At 45.6% G+C, this 23,531-nt stretch overlaps 1 protein-coding gene across 1 annotated transcript in view; it reads right to left on the bottom strand.

Annotated features, from left to right (window-relative positions):
• COL5A3 (collagen type V alpha 3 chain) overlaps positions 1-22,237 on the bottom strand; it is a 196,262-nt gene extending 174,025 nt beyond the window's left edge. The window contains exon 1 of the mRNA XM_083180418.1: positions 21,983-22,237. Within this exon, the coding sequence (XP_083036544.1) occupies positions 21,983-22,067 (85 nt within the window). The 5' untranslated portion in view covers positions 22,068-22,237. The remainder of the gene's footprint in view (positions 1-21,982) is intronic.
• Positions 22,238-23,531: the final 1,294 nt, after the last annotated feature.

Genomic DNA, 23,531 nt, shown 5'->3' with positions numbered 1-23,531 from the left:
AGGGTATGATATTGACAAGCATAAACATGTATCATACAGAATGACTACTTTAGTATATAGTGATGTTGACTGGGGCAATATCTCCTTTTAAGCTGGCCATACACTAGTGCAATTGGGCCATTTTTCACAGAATTCCAAAGGATCGGGCCAAGAAATTGGGTAAAAAGTGGCCAAACCATATGTGTTTGACATCCAATCTGTGGTCCCGTGCACATTGGAACGGAGATCGGACATACTGAGCGTCCGACCTACAACTCGGACAGCCTACAAGCAGCTGGGAATGGGAATACATACGATATATCTTGCAAACGGACCATATACAATATACCGTATGTGATCCTGCTGCCCGGGAAGCTGATGGTTCAAGGGATATCGCATGCAACTTCTCCGCTTGGAGACGTCACATACGGTACGGAGGGATTTTTAATAGTGGTCCAGATTACAATTGATCTAACATACTCTGATTTTCCCACTTGTTTTCTCCTATGCATGAGGTGATAAGAGAGGAATGTGGAGAGAGGCACTTTTCTACCAGGTGGAATGGGTCATGTTGAGGGTCAGAGTTGCTAAATGTCCCTGCTGGCAATAACATTTTACACTTGTCACTAACATTGCTCTATGACCCCAGGTCAGTGTGACCTCCTTGCATGTTACAACCATATGTTCGGAGGACTGTGATCTCAGGAGAGACTGACCCCATTCCACAGGTCACTGTCAATTGTACTTTGAAAGCCTTTAGGCATTCATGCCTGCTTCTTCCATTGCTTTTTAGATTTATAGATTTTAGTCTCTGCCATCTTTGAAAATGTCTGTCCAGCCGCAGTGTACAATTAAACAATCTTTCACACACGTATTAATTAAATGCAATCACATGGGCAAAAAATGGTTTTACGGATAGATTTTTTTGTAATGGAGATTAATCTCCCACCGACAGCTTCCTATGAAACGCTGGGCCTTCCCATATGCTAATGAGCTCCACGGCACCCCCCGCTCACCGAATGTACGCACCCTGTGTCTGCACAAGCGCAGAAACGCGCCTGCGCATGTGCAGATGCAAAACATGGGTCCTCTGTGCAAATGCACGGAGGACCGCAGAGATCAGAATAAGGTCCTTGATGTAGTGTATGCGATCACAGCAAGTCCTGTGGGATCTGACAAAGTGTTGCAAATAGCAATTGTGATCTCCGGCTACGATGCGGTGCACATGGGACCATGCAAGGGATCAGAATCGGAGACAAAACACATATACAATTTGCATATTTTGATCGGATTTCTCAGCCAGAACCGTCAGAATCGGATGAAAGGTGTCCAAATCGCACTACTTCATGGCCTGCTTTAGACAGTACCATGTGGGAGCTGGTTATTACCCAGGCCGGGTAACTCTGTAAAAATCTGTTAGTAAATTGATTTGATAGAAATCCTACACAAGAAAGCCCAATAAATGAATAAGTAGGCCTTTCAGTACTATAAATGCATTGAACCTTTACGTTCCAACTGATCCTCACTATTGTACTAGAGGTAAAAAAAAAAACATTGGGTGAAATGTAATAGGATGAGAGATCAGAAAGTGAGAGATTTGGTAAGAAGTCTCCAGTTTTTTTTTTTTTTAAAGCGGCAATCATTTACACTGAAAAACCAGTATGATTTAAAAAAAAAAAAAAAAAATGGCGATTTCTTACCAAATCTCTCACTTTCTGATTCTCTCATCCTATTACATTTCACCCATGATTGTGTAGACAACAGTTTTGAAAAAACAATATCTAGGTTGACAAGTCAGTAGGTCGACACCAAGAGGTCAACATGAACAAGGTCGACATTGACAAAAGGTCAATGCATGAAATGGTCATGGCAATAATCAACACCTGAAAAGGTTGTGTTTTTTTTTTTTTTTGAGGTGTCAATGTTGTAACGGACCCATAATTAGTGTAGCGCATACCCTAGCACCTAGCACACCCTAGCACCCTGCTTCGGGCCATTTTACCATTCCCAATCAGAGTCCACGTGGATGTTATCGCTGTCCTGCTGAACACACGCCCCCTGTATCACCTTGCTATGCTGCGCGCGGATGTGTACGCTTAAACATCCGCTCGCAAGCGCCCACGCAAATAAAAAAAATCATTTGACGATTGCTCACCATCAAATGACTTTTCCTCTGTCCGCAGCAGAAAAGTAGCCTAGAACTTACCTTACTGCTGCGCATTGATGTCTGAATTCAGGGCGAGGCTGATGTCATGTGATGTCATCTGCCGGCCCCGAGCAGGCAGCAGAACATCTGTGTTCCCTCGGGCCTGCCAGTGTTTCTATAAGTGCGCTCACCATTTTTGTGGGGATGCCGATGAAACGCTAAGTGTCCACAGGCAGCAAGCGTTGCGGTGGGGGCCGGCACATGCGGATTAGCGACTTTGTGTATACGCAGTCCCCCAGTCGGACCTGTGCGAGCAGCTTTGAATCAGCCCTTTGTTTGTACATTACATAACTGCTCTGCCCACTAGGCCTACTGGGAATTTCCTTCTGTGTCATGCAGCCTTGGCTCTGAGTGTGTGATCTACGTCTCTCCCTTGGACATTTCTCTTTGTTGTGTTACTAGCACTGTTTTTGCTCCATGTCACTGAAAATGTGATTTCTACAGAGGTTTCCCTCGTCTTTTCTCACGGGTGATCCCTCAAAGACCAGTGACGCCCACCACCTCCCCTACAGAATGTGACTGGGCAATAAGCCAACTGCTAAACAAGTAATCTAGGGAGGACTAGTGATGGCCTGATGGGGAATGAGAGTGCTCTGAGGAGTAGGTCAGTTTGATAAGGAACATAGATCAAAGACGGCAGTGTGCTTAGAAATAGCTCTGAATCAGGGCCGGCGCCACCACTAGGCAAGTCTAGGCATTTGCCTAGGGCGCCGGCCACTGGAGGGCGGCATTTCGCCCCCCATGCCACGGGTACCTGTTGTGCCGTCTGGGGAGGAAGGGGTGTCTATTCCGGGATCTGACAGGAGCCTGCGCGGGTACCTGTCCTGCGACGCTTAGTGTATAAACCTGGCGGCGGGGGGCCCTGCAGTGAATAATAAATAACAAGCACTATGCGGTGGCGCGGGAAGCGCTTCTATTTTGAAAACACTGGCCGCACACTGATTCAGCCAATCAGCGTGCGGCCAGTGTTTATTCAAAATAGAAGCGCTTTCCGCCCGACCGCCGGATAGAGCTAGTTATTTATTATTCACGCAGGGACCCCCGCCGCCGCCGCCAGGTTTATACACAAAGCGTCGCAGGACAGGTACCCGCGCAGGCTCCTGTCAGATCCCGGAATAGACACCCCTTCCTCCCCAGAAGGCGCAACAGGTACCCCCCACACACAATCACACCATGGCATTGGGGCGCCCCCACCCCGACTCGCCTGGGGCGCTCCGGTGCCTTGCACCGGCCCTGCTCTGAATGGTGCTAGAAAGTACAGGTGTGGTAAAGAATAGGCCAGAATGGGAACGGAAAGGGCTAGTGTGGTAAGGAATAGGATGTAATGGTAAGGAAATGTTTTATTTATGATAATGCAGGCATGTCCAAACTATGGCCCTCCAGCTGTTGTGAAACTACACATCCCAGCATGCCTTGCAATAGTTTTAGCATTCCCTAATAGTAAGGCCGTGGCAAGGCATGATGGGACTTGTAGTTTCACAACAGCTGGAGGGCCATAGCAATAGTAAGGCCGTGGCAAGGCATGATGGGACTTGTAGTTTCACAACAGCTGGAGGGCCATAGTTTGGACATGCCTGTAGTAAGGAATAACCATAAAGATGCAGGAAAGTACAGGTGTGGTAAAGAATAGGCCAGAATGGTGACGGAATGGAAATGTGGTAAGGAATAGGATGGAATGGCGAGGAAATGTTTTATCTGTGGTAAGGAATAGGCCATAAAGATGCAGGAAAGTACAGGTGTGGTAAAGAATAGCCAGAATGGTGATAGAAAGGGCTAGTGTAGTATGAAATAGGATAGAATGGTGAGGAAATGTGTTATTTATGGTAAGGAATAGGCCATATAGATGCAGGAATATAGAGGAGCATAGGCAAAAATAGTGAAGGAAAGGGAAATAAGCCAGAATAGTGAGTGAAAGGGCAATTGTTGTAAAATAGGCCAGAATGGCGAGGGAGAGGTCAACAGTCACAAACAATTGGTCAGAATGGTGATAGAGTGGGCATTTGTGGTAAGGTATGGCCAATAATAATAATGAATGGGAAGGTGTAGTAAGGAATGAGCCAGAATAGTGAGGGAAAGAGCATGTGCATGGAATGGGTAATTAAAGTGAGGGAGCTAGAGAGTATTGTGAGGTAGTGGTTAGCGTAATGAGCAAAAGGGACAATATGATGAAAAGTAGGTGAATACGAAGTGGGGAGAGAACAATAAGATGATGATCACTAAGCTGAGGGAACTGGATACTGTGATAAGGGATACTTCAATATGGTAAAGGAAAGTGGGTGAGGAATGAGTTGGTAAGATTAGTGAATGGGATAGTGTGGTATATAATTGGACAATATTGTGAGGAAATGGGACAGTGTGGTGAGAAGTAGGACAGCAAGATGAGGGAACGGAAGAGTGGGTTAAGAAGTAGCTCAGTAAGATGAGCGAATGTGACAGTGGTGTAGGGAGTAGGTGAGTAAGATAAGGAAATGGGACAGTGCGGTGAGAAGTAAAACAGCAAGATGAGGGACCGGGGGAGTGGGTTATGGAATAGGTCAGCAAGATGAGCGAATGAGACAGTGGGGTGAGGAGAATGTTAGTATGATGAGGGAATGGGGCAGTGGGATGAGGGAATGGGACAGTAGAGTAAAGAATATGTCAACAAGATGTCGGAATGGGACAGTGGGATGAGGAGCAGGTCAGTGATATGAGAAATAGATCAGGAATATGTGAGTAAGTAAAATGAGGGAATTTGAAAGGATAGTTCCGTTAAGAAAAAATATACAGATACTGTATATACAATAGTAATGAAGGATTGTGAATGTGTACAAAGGGCAAAATGTCTCAACCTTTCTAAAGAGTGAAGTTGGCCTCAGCAACCAATCAGCTTCTCTCTAGCCTTCAGCAAGTATATTCTATAAAATTATAGGCAGAAGCTGATTGGTTGCTGTGGCCACTCCCCTTCCCCACAAATAGTTTTGATCCACCCCACCCAGAATTACAAAAATGTAAAATCTTAGACAATAAATAGGACCTGGATCAGTAGACGAGTCAGTGACAGTATTTTCGGTACTTGTGTAAACTTGGCAGCTTGCCAGACTCTGTGTTTACTGATCAGTAGACGAGTCAGTGACAGATGTAATGTACGTTATCAGCATAGCACTGGCAGCAGCAGCGCGCACTGCCCAGCGCTGACAGGTCATTGTGGTACTTGTAGTTCCACAGTGGACACCCCAGCACACCGCTAACGAACAGGGCTTGTAAACTAGACACCCCGGCACACCGCTATCAAAGGGGGTGTCCCAAATATAGACGCTAAAATTTAGACGCTTTAGCGCTTCGGGGTGGCGTGGATAGTGGAATTAACAAGGTCGACAGCTGTTACGTCGACTAGTGTCATTGTGAACAGGTTTAAGAGTGTTTTGCACAGTGCACCCCTATGTACCCCTAGACCCAACTAAATTCAGACGCTTTAGCGTTTAAATTTAGGTGCACCTTTCTTAGCGGTTTGCAGGGAGTGTAAATTTAGACGCTAAAGCGTCTAAATTTTAGCGTCTACATTTGGGACACCCCCTTTGATAGCGGTGTGCTTAGTTTAGAAGCCCCGTTCGTTAGCGGTGTGCCGAGGTGTCCACTGTGGAACTACAAGTACCACAATGACCTGTCAGCGCTGGGCAGCGCTCGCTGCTGCTGCCAGCGCTATGCTGATAACGTACATTACATCTAGAGCGGCAGGCGCACAGTAAACACAGAGTCTGGCATGCTGCCAAGTTTCATGAGAGACTGTGTGCGCGGTGGCGCCGTGACACTACACAAGTACCGTATTTTCCTGTCATGACCCAAAGGTGCACTAAACCTGTAGTAGCCAGCAACTAGCTTGTATCTGCCAAGCATAGGTTAGACATGGGTAGCAATGTCTCACTGCCTGCAATGGTTTTTTATTTTTGCAATGTCCGTAAATAACCCTCGGTGCCTAACAGGAATGAGAGAAATGCAGAGGTGTGTATATTTCTCATCTTCACATGCTTGCCAATATTTGATAACAATTTCCTGGGACATATTGCTTCCAGGCATGTGAGCCTGTACATGTTGTATGTAGAGAATTCCATGCAGATAGTATTGTGACCTAACATGACCTGACCGCTGGCCACAGTCATGATGCATTACACTCTATGCAGATATATGACACTACACCATGATGTACAACCTGACCACTGGCCATAGTCATGATGCATTACACTCTATGCAGATATATGACACTACACCATGATGTACAACCTGACCACTGGCCAGAGTCATGATGCATTACACTCCACATATACATGTGAATATTACCGGACCACTGGATATAAATATATTACAATTGTGTGCAAACTGAAGGCTTAATTCCATTATTTTGTACACAAACCCAATTATTTACGTACAAACCCAATAGATATGGTCTGCGCAAGTGCAGGTCTTGCACTAACATTCACATTCCCCTCCCCCTATAGTCCTGCGGCAGACCAAGTGCTGCATCTGGCACCATTCTTCAAAATGGCAGCATGGTTCCCCCATTTTGTAGGTCTACGATGTTGATCTAGTTCTGCATTCTCAGATGCAGCACTCAGATCCCACAGATGCAGATCTCTCATAGATGCCTCTTGTGACATTTTATGTGTACAGAATTGCGCAGTCACAGGGAAACGGCAATTACATACAAATTGTAATCAGGCCCTGAGTTACTGGTGTAGGCAAAGGTGCAACGTCAGGGTGACACAACTCTTTGAGGGGTAGCTGTATGATATAAGCATAGAGAAGTGAGCTAGAAGTGAAGTTGCCCATGGCAACCAATCAGCTGCTCTGTATAATTTTATATTATGCTAAATGCAGATGTTACTTCAGTGCTGATTGGTTGCAATGGGCCACTTCTCCTCTGGCTCACTTCTCCTCCCTGATCACTGCTTCACACACCTACCATTCAGTACCATGTGCATGATGGCCAGTCACCTGCTTGGGTAAGGAGTGAAAACACGTCTAGACGGGGGAATATTTTGAGGAACAATTTAGAAAATGTTGCTATCTCAGCAGTTATGTAGCTGGTAAATCATCCCATTGTATATTTATCACAATGCAAAATGTTTTTATTCCATATTGTTCACAAATATGGTGATGCCAGTGAAAAAACAAACATACTAGGGTAATAGGCCAATAGGGTACCCCACAAGGTGACTCTGCATCAATTTAGTAGGGGGCCCCATTGCCCTCATCACTCCTAATGTTAGTGCATTTCCCTGGGGTCTCCATGGGGACCTGGGCTATAGGTCTCACGCCAGTCTCAAATAGAAATTCAATCAGTGTCATCACTTAGCAACACGGAATTCAACTGAATTAAAAAGCACTTAGTGATGCAACATATTTAACGTTGGTATTTTTCACAGAGCAAAAATCCCAGTGGATTGCATTAGACTATTAGCATCATGCCAAGTTTTAGGGTATGAGTCTCCATTTTGGAGACTTAACAAATGCTTTGCTAGGAAATAATTATAACATTTGGGAAGCAGTCAGGAAATTGGCATCAACAGTGCCAACATTCATAGTGACATTAATAAAATGTTGACATGTGAAAAATGTTGACATAAACAGCATGTTGACATATGACATGTTCACATTTGCATTAGAGATAGTGGATGTTATTCAGACCTGATCCCTTCTCTGCTAATTTGCAGAGTCCTGCAATCAGATAGCCTCCCCACCAAATTAAATGGTTACTCTCTACATGCTCTGTCTAAATAACATCTATCTAAATAACATTAGTATGTAGTATTAGTATGTATCTAAATACATATTTGGTGAATAATATTCTGAGTAAATATTATTCACCTAACTCAAATATCAGACTGTCTGACATTGCACGACATGTTTACATGTGTCTATAAAAGTATCTTCATGTGCACAAGTCACTGAGTTATTGGAGCGCCACAATATTGTATAGCTGCACACTACTTACATCACCCATCATTTATGAATGTTTATGTAAAACAAATATTAGAACTGAAGACGTCTTAACTGTTTTTTGTTGTCCACTTTTGTTAAAAACCAGTCAACCAAAAAGAGGAGTTATGGATTACCCCAGAGAAGAGCCATGGCCACATTAGTATAGTTACTGAGCTGATTAGTATGCTAATTGATCCAGTTAACATGTTAATGGTGCTATTGCTATACTTTTCCTCAGTGTTCTGCCCCAGGGGGTAATGCGAGCATGGAGCAATGTGCTATAAGGAGTTAGAGGGGCAGTATTTTTAAGACTGGTGAATTGATAAAGTGGAAGGTAATTATACCGCAGCCAATCAGCTCATAACTATCCTTTTTTTAAACCCAGCCTGTAACTTGACAGTTAGGAGCTGATTGGCTGCTGTGTTATCACCGGCCACTTTATCACTTCACCAGGCTTAATATATCTGCCCCAGGGAGTGTTGTAAGTAGGGAGTGTGAGCATCCTGTCTATGATCTTTCTAAAATCCATTGATTTACGTAATTTATAATCTCCAGCTAAACAGTAAATGGGCTGCAAAACAATGTGCACCTAATTTGCTATCCAAAGGCTATAGATAAGTAAATAATTATAATCATATTTGCAGTTCCTTTTGATTGTGTAAAATGAATGCCTAACTGTGTCCAGAAGCAAATCAATTCTAAAATTATTGGTCTTTCCATTCCTTTTGTTATGGCTACATTATTTCTCCCTTTTGATGTATAAAGTGTTGACATGTAGTACTGCTAAGAAATACAGTATATATGTGTAGGACCTCCAGAGCACTGGGGAGGGTATTCGGTCTATACAACCACCTGCTCTTCCCTTAGTGCTTGATTTGCACACCGGTACTTAGGTAGCCACCAGGTCTTAAAACTCCAGAAGTGTGGGCTTGCACAATTGTACTAGACACCTCGAAGAATTAGCTGGAGCATAGAGGACTGGACTGAACACATGGCTTGGGTCAGGAGCGGGTCAGAATCTCTGCAACACAGAGAAGGCACAGTGTGGTGAAATATGGCAGCGTGCAGATGGTAACAACTTGCATGCTAAGCTCAAAGGAACATGATGGGCGGGATTCAGGTGAGGCACAGCTGGAGAAACTGACAGGCACCAAAGATTCTGTAGTATAATCCTATCATTTATAGTTAAGACATGCATGAATGCAATAAACACAAGAACAGATACATGCATACAATTAACACATACATGAAGAGTCACAAGCTACAGTACCATGGATATTGTGTATCCAAGCATGTGACACAGCACAAGGTGGACAGCCATGAGATACAGGGTACAGAGCAGTGATGTGCAGTCAGGGGAGGCAGAGGAGGTATAACTATGGAATGGTAGCATTAATAAAAAAAAAATTAAGTGTGGGCCAGCAGCTTCAACCTGAATTCAGGAAACAAATGGTGGAGATGGGTACAGATGCAGAACAGCCGACGAGCAGTAGCCGGAGACAATTGTGGAGGGAATTTACAGATGTAGGACAGCCAATAAGGAGTAGCTGTAGACATCGGTGGAGGGGGAAACCGAAGTAAAGGTGCATACACACTGTACAATTTTTTTGACCAATTTGGTTGAAAGACATTTCCATTGAACCCAGTGTCCTGGGCGAAAGATGTTGACAAAAGATATTGTCAACAAACAAACGATGAATGATGATGCGCATACCCGCCAGTTGTTCATCAAGATTATTCGTCAACTGTGCATGCAGCTCAATTTGAATATCTTTCAAAAAGAGCCTATAAACTGTAGCTAGATCTTTCTTCTTTCGTCTGTCGTCAATATCTTTCGTCAACATCTTTAGTCCAGGACACTGGGTTCAATGGAAATGTTTTTAAACCAAATTGGTCAAAAAAATTGTACAGTGTGTATGCACCCTAAGAAAGCCAATGAGGGGTAGCCAGAAACAATGATGGAGGGAATTTACAGTAGTAGGACAGCCAATGAGCAGTAGCCTGTGTTAATGGTGGAGGGAGTTACAGAAGTAGGACAGTCGATGAGGTGTAGCCGTAGACAATGGTAGAGGAAGTTACAGAGGTAGGACAGCCCAAGAGTAGTAGCAAGAGACAACGGTGGAGGGAAGTTACAGATGTACAGTAGGACAGCCGATGTGGAGTAACTGTAGACAACGGTGGAGGGAAGTTAAAGAAGTAGGACAGCCGATGTAGAATAACTGTAGACAATGGTGGAGGGAAGTAACAGAAGTAGGACAGCTGATGTGGAATAACTGTAGACAATGGTGGAGGGAAGTAACAGAAGTAGGACAGCCGATGTGGAATAACTGTAGACAATGGTGGAGGGAAGTTACAGATGTAGGACAGCTAATGTGGAATAACTGTAGACAATTGTGGAAGGAAGTTACAGATGTAGGACAGCTGATGAGACATAGCCTGAGACACTGGTGGAGGAATGTTACAGAAGTAGGACAGCCAATGAGGTGTAATGGGAGACTTATAAGCACACAGGTGTTATATACAGGTCACAGATCTCTAAGGAGGGTTATTTATGTGGGATATCATTCACCCTAAAAAAACACCTGATTTCTGGAGGATCCCCAGGATATAAAAAGGAGGGACTACACCAAATATTTCTGCTACGGTCCCTACATTTCCCATAGCAGAAGCAGTCCCCATAGATTCCCCATAGATTTACCAAGCTCTGGAATGCCAAGTATTCTATATTTTGTGCCAGGAAGCTAATGCCATCTCCAGATGACGTACGCTGCTGCAGCCTGTGTACAACAAACCACTGAAATGACTGGGATAGGGTCCAGTAGGAACCTTTGTTGACATTGGCGACTGGTCAGCAGGCCACACACGAGCCATAGTGCGCCAGGGGCCCAATGCAGAATTTAAATGATCACATTAGCTCCTTATAGTCTTAGGTTTCACATTATTTTTATTTTAACTGTATAGTAACTTTTTTATTTTTGTATAGACTCTATAGACCCTATAGCGAGACGCACAACGTTTCAAGAGGAGTGGCACAGCATTTTTTTTTTTTACATTTGACCAAATTAATCAACAGGGTCGGAGGGTCGACAAAAGCATTACGTCGGCATTGAGAAGGTTGACAGTCAAAAGGTCGACATGAGTTTTAGCGTATTTCATACCCTACCATCCACTACGGCCTGGAGGGAGAATATAATATTGGCCAAATCATGGCGAGTGCAGCGGGCCATGCAAGGGGACGTGGTACAACGATACGGTGTCCAAGGGCAGTATTCAACGAGAATAATTCTCCGTGCATGGCGAGAGATTTTTTCTCTCGCCATGCACTCGCCCTGTTCCGGAGGGCTCGCTGCCACTCCTGCTCCCACTATTCAATGTGGTTAAGACTCGCCGCCACTCGCGGCGAGTCTTAACCCCTGCAGCGGACGAGCATCCGTGGCAGGGAGCTGGCAGGGAGCCGGGGGACGGTGGCAGCCAGGGAGATTAAAGTCTCCCTGGCTGCCCCAGAACATATGTGGAGGGGAGGTGGGCTCCCCGGGACCCAGGCAGCACAAGCCGCCGCCCCCTATAGCCAGCAGGGGACCCAGTATTCACTGCACCCGATTGTGCATATGTAATGATCGGATGCAGTGAATATATGAATATCTAATGAGCGGCTCAAGAGCTCCGGCCCCCTGCTGGCTGCTCTGTGTAAAAAAAAAAAAAAAATTAAAAAATATATATTTTTTAAATTAAATATATATTCATGTGCTATAAGCACATTAATAAAAATAACATGCCCCTTCACAGAAAAAAAATCCTGATTTTTTTTACACCAAAATTAAAAAAAAAGAACCTTTTAGTTTAAAAGTTCACATTCCAGTTCTCCATGAAAAGATGGAGAATTGCTACACGGAGAGACACGGCGAAAATCACTTAAAAAGACGGCGAAAATATCACATTGAATAGGGTGGTTCACTTTTGGAGAGCAAAATGCTCCTTCCAACGCGAAAATAGCACAAACTCGCCATAAAACACGGCAAATTTTTCTCATTGAATACTGGCCCAAGTCGACTTATGTTGAAATTTGTGACAACATTTAAAAAAATAAATTATGTCGACCTATGTCGAATTATGTTGACCTTCTGACCCTGTGGACCTTAGCCATGTCGGCCTATTTCATGTGTTGAACCTTCAGTGGTCGACCTAATATATGTTCACCTTCATGCAGTTGACAGTATGACCCATACCCCACAGGGCAAGGCTTTCCTGCATACCAACTCCCTCCCAGTGATGCAATTACAAAAGCTTGCAATTGCATCTCTATTATGCGAGCGCTACACTATACAGCATATTGCTAGAATGTTAATGGTGCCTGCGCTCCCGACCTGTGACCATATTTTTCTATGGGCAACTGTACCACTCATTGGTTGCTATGGGCAACTGCACCACTTTTAGAAGCTTTTGCGAATGCACCCCTGAATGTTTGCGCCTATTTACACTCTTTACAAAGTTATCACGCTAGTTTTTTTTTACATTTAATAATGTAAGTTATACATTGATATGTTAAATGATACGTTTTAATCTAGGCAGGAACGTGGCTCACAGCAAACACCTATGTTTTATTATATCTAAACTACTGATAGAAGATAAGAACTTTCCACCTGCGCTGGTCTCACATTACACAGGAATATCAATCAGTGATTAGTGTAACTGTGACAAGTCAGAAAACGTTCTCCATAGAAAGTGGATACTCAAAGGTCTCCACAAAGATGAGAGAATGCGTCCCTGCCACTCAGACTTTACCTGCTCGGTAATAATACTGCTAGGAGGAATGAGCAACAACACATAGAAAACAAATGTCTTCAAAAAGCCCTTGGTATTCTCCCTCTGGACCAGTGCTGTCCACATAGTTTATGGAAAGGGCTGTAGATCTCTCATACATACATGTTTGCACGCATATGCCATTAAAATATGACATCATACAGTGCAGTCTATGGGAATTCCTATAATTTACAGATTCAGAATTTTAGATCATACTCACCTACTCTACAGCAAATTGCAGGATTTTTTGGGCAGTCCTCTGCACCAAAGTAAAGTCCCATACAGACTGGGTTATTTTGAGCTGGGGGGGGGGGTTGGGCGAGCATCATCAAGCCCCGCCCCCATGACAATCAAATAACATAATTTGCGAGTCCCCAAATTGGGGAGGGGCAAAAATGACGCAAAATGACGCGATTTGTGTCATTTTAGCACCTCCCCGCGAAAACCAGTAATTTCGTGCAGCAGGGAAGGGGTGTGCGGGGACTGCCTGCTCAATGCGGAAGGATTGCCCACCTTCCTGGGGGTGCCGGGAGGGGGACCCGATTTTCGGGAGCCTCCCGGCAATTCCGGGAGGGTAGGCAAGCCTGGCAAAGGAGTGGACGGCTTTCCATAGCGTCCTGCTATGGAAAGTTGTCCACCCCCGGAAAAATCACTTAGACTGGGTAAATCACTCAGTCTATATGCACTGAGCGATTTTCAGCCCAGCGATTCTCCCCATCATTGCTGTCCATACATGCTGGGCAAAATCACCCCATGTGTATGAACCTTTAGCATACCTCCCAACTGTCACGATTCCGTCGGGACAGTCCCGATTTTCGGGTCCTGTCCCGACGTCCCACCCGCGGCAGGCATTGTCCCGCTGCGGGCGGTGGCAGTTGGGAGACCCCCCAATCTAGTAGAATAGACGCTGTGCGCACGCGCACAGCGTCTATTCTCGTATGAAAATGAGGTCGCGGCTAATTAGCATAAGACGCGCCCTCATTTGCATACCCCCCCCCCCCCTTTTCGGGCGCTAGTGTCCCTATTTCCTCCGGACGGAAGTTGGGAGGTATGCTTTAGAGTGGCTGCATCTTCCAAGAGAAGCTGGCATGTCTGGGTGGGCCGGATTAACAATGGGACCATTGAAAATAGGCTCACATGACCCTGACATTTTGGACAGGATTAAAAAAATAATAATAATTTTACAGACTGCTAGTGGCTGTCCTCTCTCCTATGCACCCCTCCTTCGGCTCCAGCACTCTCACCTGAATGAGCTGAGCTCAATGACAGAACCGTGCAGGCAATGAGGAGGCCGCCCATCCCTTCAGCCCTCTCCTTCTCCGGGGTCCTGAGCCTGCCACTCACTCTCAGCCACAAACTCCGCCCCAAGGCTACACGAGGAGCTGTTGTTGGCTGCTGCGCTGATGCATGAAGCCTGGTAATCATGTACTGTGTGTAGTGCTCACTGTGTGTATACAGTATGTGGTGTGTGTGTGTATATTTGTTGTGTTGTGTGTGTTTGTAGTGTGTACTATGTGTGTTTATATGTGGTGATGTGTGTGTGTAATGCGTGTATGTGGTCTGTACACTACTGTGTGTGGTGGTGTATGTACTGTAAATGTGTGTATAGTGTGTATGGCCCTAATTCTGGGTGCCAGATGTATCAAGCTTCAAAAAGTGATAAAATGGAGAGTGATAAACAACCAGCCAATCAGCTCCTACCTGTCATTTTTCAAACCCAGCCTGTAACATGACAGGTAGGAGCTGATTGGCTGGCTGTTTATCGCTCTCCATATCACTTTTTGAAGATTGATACATCTGGCCAAATATGTGGTGGGTACTGCTACTATGGCCATTATTCTAGTGCCACAACTACTGCGGATATTAATATGTGTATAAGTGGCATTGCTATCATGGGCATTCATTTGTGTATAAGCATACCTCCCAATGGCCCAGCGGGATGCCCGGAGTTTGGAGGTGTGGACAGGCGGCAAGGGGACATGGCATATACATCGCATCAGTCCTGTGAGGACACTATCCCTGTTTTGCAGCCTTGGTGGCATGGCCAGGGGCTCTGTACATGTGAACAGTTAAATTACACTTACAGCTCCCTGCATGCAGAGAGCTAAGAGGCGAGTCATGGGCATTTACAATAGTGTTCATTCTAGTACCAGCCATCTTTGATAATCCATGCAGTTCCTCTTCCCTGCCTGGGGTGTCGCTGTCTGCTGTGGTGTTCCTAGCACAGGTCTGGTTTGCATATCAGTGCTGATATACAGACCACACTGTGCTAGAAGCACTACAGCAGACAGCGACACCCCAGGCAGTGAAGAGGAACTGCATGGGTTTTCAAAGATGGCGAGTGCTAGAATGAATAATATACATGTAGTGCAGTAATAGTAATGGTTGCCCGTGCCCCTATCAGATGCATGACACGCATAGGTGCCGATTTATGTTTTTGCTGGTGGGTGCTCGAGCCAAAAATATGGCTTCATGGGGAAGGGGTGTGGCCACAAAATAATACCAATTTATGATAGGGAGCACAGCTGTCTCCAATATTTAAAATTACAGCAACAGAGTTCCACATATATAAATGCTCGCTCACACAGTGCAGGTACATAAATGCCCCCACAGTGCAGGTACTCTGCGGACAGAATACACTCTTCCCGGCATACTGTTTCCCAGGTGGCGGGTCTGCTGCAGCCGCAAATTAGCAAGTTAATATGGCGGCCCAGAACGGGACTCAGGCCCGTGGGTGCTCATCAATTTCCGTGGGTGCTCGGGCCCTTGAGCACCCACAGAATCGGCACCTATGATGACACGTTATGTATCTGTAGAGAGGAGTCCATAAGCCAGGTGCAGGCTCATCAGCCAATGGCTGCCATGTATTAGCAGCAGAAGCATCTACTGAATGTTGGTTGTACATAATGTATCCTGAGATCATAGCCCCGTGATTTCTTAAAACCAGGAGCGGCTCTTTGAGCCTGGGACTGGTTATGGCCATGGGTGGGAGTGGGCGACCCTGTGCCGGTTTTTTAAATTATTTATTTTAACTATTTTTTTTACACTGCAGCCTGCATGGATCTGACTGATCCGTGCGGGCTACAACTCATATTTGGGTACTTGTTTCCTAGCACGGCGCCCACGATTTTAATCTTACGGCATCGGGTCTATCTGATCGCATCGCATGCGACCCGATCGCATCGCATGCGATCAGACCCGATTTTTAATCACCCTCATGGGTGATTACTATATTAAATGTACCCCCAGACCCAATTTTTCATTGTACAGCCACCCTGATGGGTGATTACTATGTTAAGTGCACCCCCATTGTTAACGCCACGCCACTATCAACGCCAACCCGAAGCGTGGTGAGCGCAGCAAGCCCGCGAGGGGCGGCGTTACGTGTCCTCCGCCCTTTTCATACCCCCACAATCCACGTTGGCGTTGAGTTGATTTTATATAGTGTGACGAGCACAACGAGCCACCGGGCCCGAAGCGCGGCGAGCGGACGCGGATGACTTCACATGTAATCCGCGTCCCCTCGCGGGGCTCTCTGCACTCACCACACTATGTCAAATCAACTCCACACCGACGTGGATAGTGGGGGTATAGAAAGGTTGGGGGATGGCGTTCCGCCGCCCCTCGCGGGCTCACTGCGCTCGCCCCGCTTGGGGTTGGCATTGATAGTGGGGGTGGCGTTAACAATGGTGGTGTATTGGTGCATTTAACATAGTAATCATCCATCAGGGTGGCTGTACAATTAAAAATCGGGTCTGGGGGTGCATTTAACATAGTAAGCACCCATCAGGGTGGCTGTACAATGTAAAATCGGGTGCGATTGCGTTGCATCACATCGCATGCCATTGTAATGGCATGCGATGCGATTTTAAAATTGTACAGAAAGCTCTGAAAAGCCTAATATCGGGTCCCATCGCATACCTTAACTAATGGTATGCGATGGGACCCAATGGGCGCCGTGCTAGGAAACAAGTACCCATATTTGTATTCAGCGGCTGTATATGCGGCCAAATACGATTCTGTATTTACGAATCGTATTTCTGACAAAATACGACCGATGGCAGTGGTATTCTGTGGTATTCTTAGTAAATTTCCCCCTCTGTCTATTATTTCCTATGATGCATTAAAAATGCGAGATCTGATAAACAGGCTCCTTAGTGTACACTATATAGTATACAATATATACACTATATAGTATAAGACAGCGAAGGGAATTGAAATAGATGACAAGGAGGAATTATACTATGCAGGTGGTCAGTATGAAAAGTAGGGACAATTCCAGTCATTACAAATTTCCAGGTAAAAACCTTTAGTGGAAATCAGGGCCATTCTGTGACTATGACCATGGAACCAGAACAGCTGGAGACAGGCAGGTTGTCCATCAGGATAAATAATGCAAAGCTCTCATCATTTCATCTCCTTTAAATGAATAAATACCTGGTGTAGTATGAAACAATGTGTGGAAGTAACACAATGACATGCACTACAACTGCAATGTCTGATACTGCCCCACAGCACTGACACAACATCAGAGTCATCTACTTGTTCCTATCTAAACAAGAAACAGACGTATATAACGCTACACTAGCAGGGTCACCTGTGATCCGCCCATGTGCCTGCAGAGCACACACTCTGCTTTCTCCATGTGCCTGCTGCTCCTATAGGGCTCCCACACTATGGAGGTTATTCTGATCGGTGCGGCCAAACGTGCGTACGTTCGCTATTAACGTACGCTAGCCGCACGCGGCCGTTGGGGTTAAGTCCACCCACAACTCTGCCGCATACGTACGGGCATAAACAACGTAGAAGGGGAGTGGCGTACAAATGAGCGTACGCCAACGTACACGGACGGGCCAGCCCTTACACTCCGACAACTGGCATACAACTGAGCGTACGCCGCCGTTTACGGACGTCTCTCGTCCGTCTTCCCACCGCCTTCTTGCGGAGATCTGAGCGTACGCCAGCTTGCACGGACGGGTCCCTATTGTTTTCAATAGAAAACTCAGCTTATGTCACCGCTCGTGAGAGTGAGCGTACGTCCGTGTACGCTGACATACCCTTCATATATATGGACCTGCAAATGTTGCCTTTCAACTATAATTATGAAAATTAATTAATTAATTGATTGAATTAATTAATGTGCAAAATAGTGGCCATGGGCTTAAAACATTGCTGAAACATCCTTTGTAGGTGTTAGATGGGGTTTATGTTATTGTATCATAAATACAAAACCTATGTTTGTATTAGAGTGAACACGTTGACACATGTCGACTTGTGTAGATTGAGTGTGCTACTGTGTAAAGTCTATGAAAGCACGTAGTGAATGTGTCGACCTGTTTAACAAATACCTACCTTAGCATATATAAGCAGGTCTTACAAAGATTCTTACCTTAAATTAAACAAACCTTTAAATGTAGAGAAGTATAGAAAGATAACCTTCCAATGTGTTAGAGTGCTGTGTGTGGCTTGCAGGTAGTGAATTCATGGTTTTGACTTAATAGACTGCAGCATTGCTTATTACATTCAGGTGTATGTGTTTGAGTAGTAATCCGCGTAAATTAGCTAACCCAGGCGCACGCTGGCATGCGGTATCTGTAGGGGTGGTTTGAGATGGCGGTTGGCGGCCGCCTGTTTTGTGTCCGAAATGAACGGTGCTTTAGTCGATCGTGCGGTAGTAGCACCGCTCATTTTTGGTGCACACCCCCGTGTACGCCCATATTTACGCCCATTTTCCCTCATTATTTCGGCCGCTCCCCTCATCACGCCCCTATGCCGCCCCCAATGCCCGTACACTCGCGTACAGGTTTTTTCGCACGTAGAGACCTGTCCGTAAGCGTTGTGGAGTGTTCGCGCCTGCGCATTAGCGAATGTACGCATGCGCAGATCATTAAAAACCCCGGGACGTGCGCGTACGGCCCGGCCGCTCCAACCAGAATAAGGCCCTATATGAGCTGCTGTTCTGTACTTAGTTACTACATTCTGTAGCACAAGGACATTCAGCAGATAGTACTATAGCCAGAGACTAACTGAGGCAGGCAGGGCCCACTGGGGAACTGCTGTAATAAGGGCCAATTAGGGGTGTGGTACATAGGGAGTATGGTCAGCCACAGTAGCTGCTGTCCAAAATCAGCCTTGCTTTAGAATTGTGTCCTGAGGGAGGGGATCGAACCCCGAAAGCTTGACCCAATACATATTCGTATTTGCAGTGGTGGGTTGCCCCTGTACACTGGTCAGCCAGTCCAACACTGAGTATAGCTGGTCCCATTATGGTGCCCACACACTGTGAGATGTGAGCTATGTGATTTGAACTTCATACACTGCTATTTGGACTAGACTACAATATGTCATTTAAATATGTAAAGTACATATCACATGCGAGTTCCTACACAGGGTGCAATTCCCTATACAGGGTGCGATTCCCTACACAGGGCGCGATTCCCTACACAGGGCGCGATTCCCTATACAGGGTGCGATTCCCTACACAGGGTGCAATTCCCTACACAGTGTGCGATTTCCTACACAGGGTGCGATTTCCTACACAGGGTGCGATTCCCTATACAGGGTGCAATTCCTTACACAGGGTGCAATTCCTTACACAGGGTGCAATTCCCTATACAGGGTGCGATTTCCTACACAGGGTGCAATTCCTTATACAGAGTGCGATTTCCTACACGGGCTGCGATTTGAACTAGACACGATTCGATGTAGTACAAAAATACCTGCCTGCACATACTATTTTTCCTTGCGATATGGACTACTTGATATGGAATAAACATGGTGCAATTTGAACTAGACTCAATGTGATATGAATTAAAAAGTCCAAATGACATATGAGAATTGCACCATGTGTTGGCACCTTGATGCCGGAGCCTTACTGCACTGAGCAGCATCGGGATCAAATCTAGATTGAATGCGGCTTAGTACTTAATACTGTGCGATTCTGACTAACTTTCTAATTGATTCTGTCTATATGGTGTGTACACAGCAATAGTGTCATTAGTGTCAGCCCAGTGGATTATCCCAGTGCAGTGGCCTAATGTAGCCCTGGCCAACTGCCAGAAACACCACATAGGGTCACCGGGACCCCTAGGGCAGGACAGGCCAACCTGTGGCTCTCCAGATGTTGTGAAACTACAAATACCAGCATGCCTTGCCACAGTTTTAACACTCCCTTATAGCAAAACTTTGGCAAGGCATGATGGGATTTGTAGTTTGAGAACATCTGGAGAGCCACAGGTTGGCCTGGCCTGGCCTGCCCTAGGGGGACTAGGTATCCTATGGATGATTCAGGAAGGCAATGTACACTTACATCTCCTTGCATGCAGAGAGCTGAGAAGCGAGGCATGGGCAATTACATGTAGCGCAGTAATAGTAATGGCTGCCAATGCCTACAGCAGATGCATGATACGTTATGTAGTCCATAAGCCAGGTGCAGGCTCCTCAGCCAATGGCTGCCATGTATTGGCAGCAGAAGCATCTACTGAATGTTGGTTGTACATAATGTATCCTGAGATCACAGCTGCTGAATTTTGGGGAATCCCCAGGACTCTTTGGAGAGCATGAACCTCTCCAGCACCCATCCATAGTGAGGTAGGCAGGGCAGAGGGCAAGATGCCACAATTCTCAGCATGGTGTCATAATAGTCCTTTGAATGCTGCCACGCATTGTACCATGGTGGATTGGGCCCAACGTGAAGCCATGCCACCCACCTCTTCCCGCTAGGAAGTTTCCCACAGTTGACAGAACGTAAACATAAGTATATATATCTGCGTGGCTGCGTCTTTGTTCCTCTACATGCCACACTTACACGCAACTACACGCCACACTTACACGCAACTCTAATAAGGCCCCATGGGTGTAACTCCATTTGGGTTCTCAGCTTGCAGTCTGGCATATAAAACACAGGCTGCTACAACTGCACTGATACTGACAGTTCCACAGACTTTTCCTGCCTCACATTTCTGCCTGTTCGTTGCAACCTGTCTGTACAACACGGATAATTGCGTCTGCAGCTCTGGCTTCTGCTCGGAGGCTTCCCATGATTCCAGAGCTTTCTGTAGCGTCCCATAGCTAGCACCTCTCTATCTTCTGGCTTTCTATAGTGCAATCAGTGTCCAGGGCTGCTCTTACTGACAGTGCGGAACATAAACATCTACATGGAAAGTGCTGTACAAAAACCACTTACCATCAATTGAATGGGACAAAGTGCCCTGTACTCAGACCTATAGCACTCGGAGACATTACAGATGCCCCAGATATAGGGCTATACTCTTATGCTGCACCCTGGGCAGAAGCAGCGCACTATTAATGTCAGTGTGATAGTTATTACAGTACATGGGAATGTGTGTCCTAATATTGTGATACAAACCAGAGAGCTGCAGCGTTCTATCCATCGGTAACATTCAGAAGATCTCATGCACAGAAGACAGGAATAGAGAACTTCAGATGTTGGGGAACTACAAGTCCAAGCACTACCTGCCAGCCAGATGCTGGATATCTTTCAGGGTGGATTTGTGCTAAGCACAGACAGTCCACACCTGGCTTCCCAGCTCTAGGAACATGCTGGGACTAGTAGTTCCACAACACCTGCTGGAGAACCACAGGTCATTCGCACTGATTGTGACCTATTACCTCCGGAACTTTTGCAATTGGCAGGAGAACTCTGTTCCTGCATATCACTGCATACAGGAGCCCTCCGCAATGCCCCTTGCTTACATCTCCAATAAAGTACCTGACATTGATCCTACAGATGTGCACCATACTGTAAATCATTAGGACATGCGTGTTGTTTTCAGAGCTTTTCAAAAGTAACATGTATGTTAGTATGTACAACCTGTAATGGGCTACACTGAATGATGCAGAGGTCTGCATGCATCGTGCCTTGTATTAAACATCTGGATAATGCCAGATCTGTGGTCCCCGCCCATTACACAGTATGTAATGTAATATACTAATTGCTGCACATAGTTCACAGACCATTTGCCTTGTACACACAATGCGAGCCAGCGCTTCCCCTTACACGAGCAGGCGTCAGGACGTTACCTGTTCTCACTGAGTGGTATCCCTGCAGGATCAGCAGCAGTATGGAAACTTTCCAACAGTCCCACCTTAGAATCCACCTTGCCATAGCGCAGAAGGTAAAGCACGTCTCTTCCTAATGGTACACACGGGGCATGGGAATGTAATCCGGAGTCACACAGTTATGTATCCATGTGCGTGGAGGGAAGGGAGAGAGATGAGTGCTGGGCTTTGGTTTGATTCTCTCTCTGTGGTATCAGTTTTCTCCCAGTAAGTGCTGTCTGGCTGTGTGTCCTCTTCTGTCTGTCCCTCCCTCTCACTCGCTCTCACCCCCCCCCCCCCCCCTCTCCTTATTCTTTTCTCACTATTCATCTGGTGCAGACGTTCTTCAGTAACCCCCCCCCCCCCCCTCCCAATCTTTCACCCTTTCGCTTTTGTCACCTTATTGTCTTACCCTTCCTTCTCCCTGCTAATCTGTCTACATTGTACACTCCCATAACTCATCTGTCCAGTGTCACCTCACATCCAATCTCCCCCTGTCTCCCCATCCTCATCCTCTCTCCTAGACTTATTTCTGGATTGGATCAGAGATGACATTACTATAGGTGCTTTCTTTCTGCGGAATAAAGTGCAGGTACTCTGAAGAGAAGGAGTCGCTACTCACCTAAAGTTACAACTTAAGTTTTGCAGCTTCCATGCTCTGGATTAGAGCACAGATGCTGATTTTATTCATTTCTGATGTGAATTCATTGACTTCTGCCTGTTTCCGGAATCAGAATTCCAAATGACAACCCCCCCCCCCCCCCCACACACTAAGAGATACCGGAACTGCGCACCCACTATTACATTTTATTTAGGGACTTACCTGATGACGACGTGGTGGGTAAACCCAAACTTGTGCGCAAAATTTGAAAAAGCTAAATTTATATAATTATAATTCTGATTAGTAATGTTTGGATAGTTTGGCTGAACTCTGTCTTTTTCTTTCTTTTTTCCTTTAGTTTCTTCTTTGTAATACATTTTTATAAGGTTTCAGTATTCCATATAAAGGGGTCATTATGAACAACAAGCATAATTAGTACACACCATGAATCAGTGGCGTAAGACAAGTACTCCTGCAAATCACAATTTCACCAGGACAGTTTCCTTTATTTTTCTACATGTGACATCTAAGTTGAAGCGAGTGAGCGAAGTGAGTACATATACAGAGCTGCATCATCAGTGGACACTGGAGTAAGTATAAGGGTGGCAGAAAATATCAGGATTCGGTGCCAATCAACTATGGTTTAAATAAGAGAAGGAAAAGCACACAAATCTAACTCTATACATGTTACATCTGCCCCACCTGCAGTGCACATGGTTTTGCCCATTTTCCAAACAAATTTGTACTGAGCTCAGATCCATAAGGGAAGAGGGCCCTGATGGTGAGAGCTTACATTCTTGTATCATGGGCCCGATTCGGGTTTGATCGCACGGCTGTGTTTTTGCAGCACGGGTGATTATGGAATAATGCGCATGTGTACGGCCATTGCAGGCTACCCCCAGGATGATTGACAGGCACCCGGCGGGTGAA

Source organism: Crinia signifera, chromosome 4 (assembly GCF_055691185.1).
Source record: "Crinia signifera chromosome 4, ASM5569118v1, whole genome shotgun sequence".
NCBI classification, from domain to species: Eukaryota; Metazoa; Chordata; class Amphibia; order Anura; family Myobatrachidae; genus Crinia; species Crinia signifera.
Note: the sequence above shows the minus strand (reverse complement) of the source record. Positions and strands in the feature narration are given on the sequence as shown.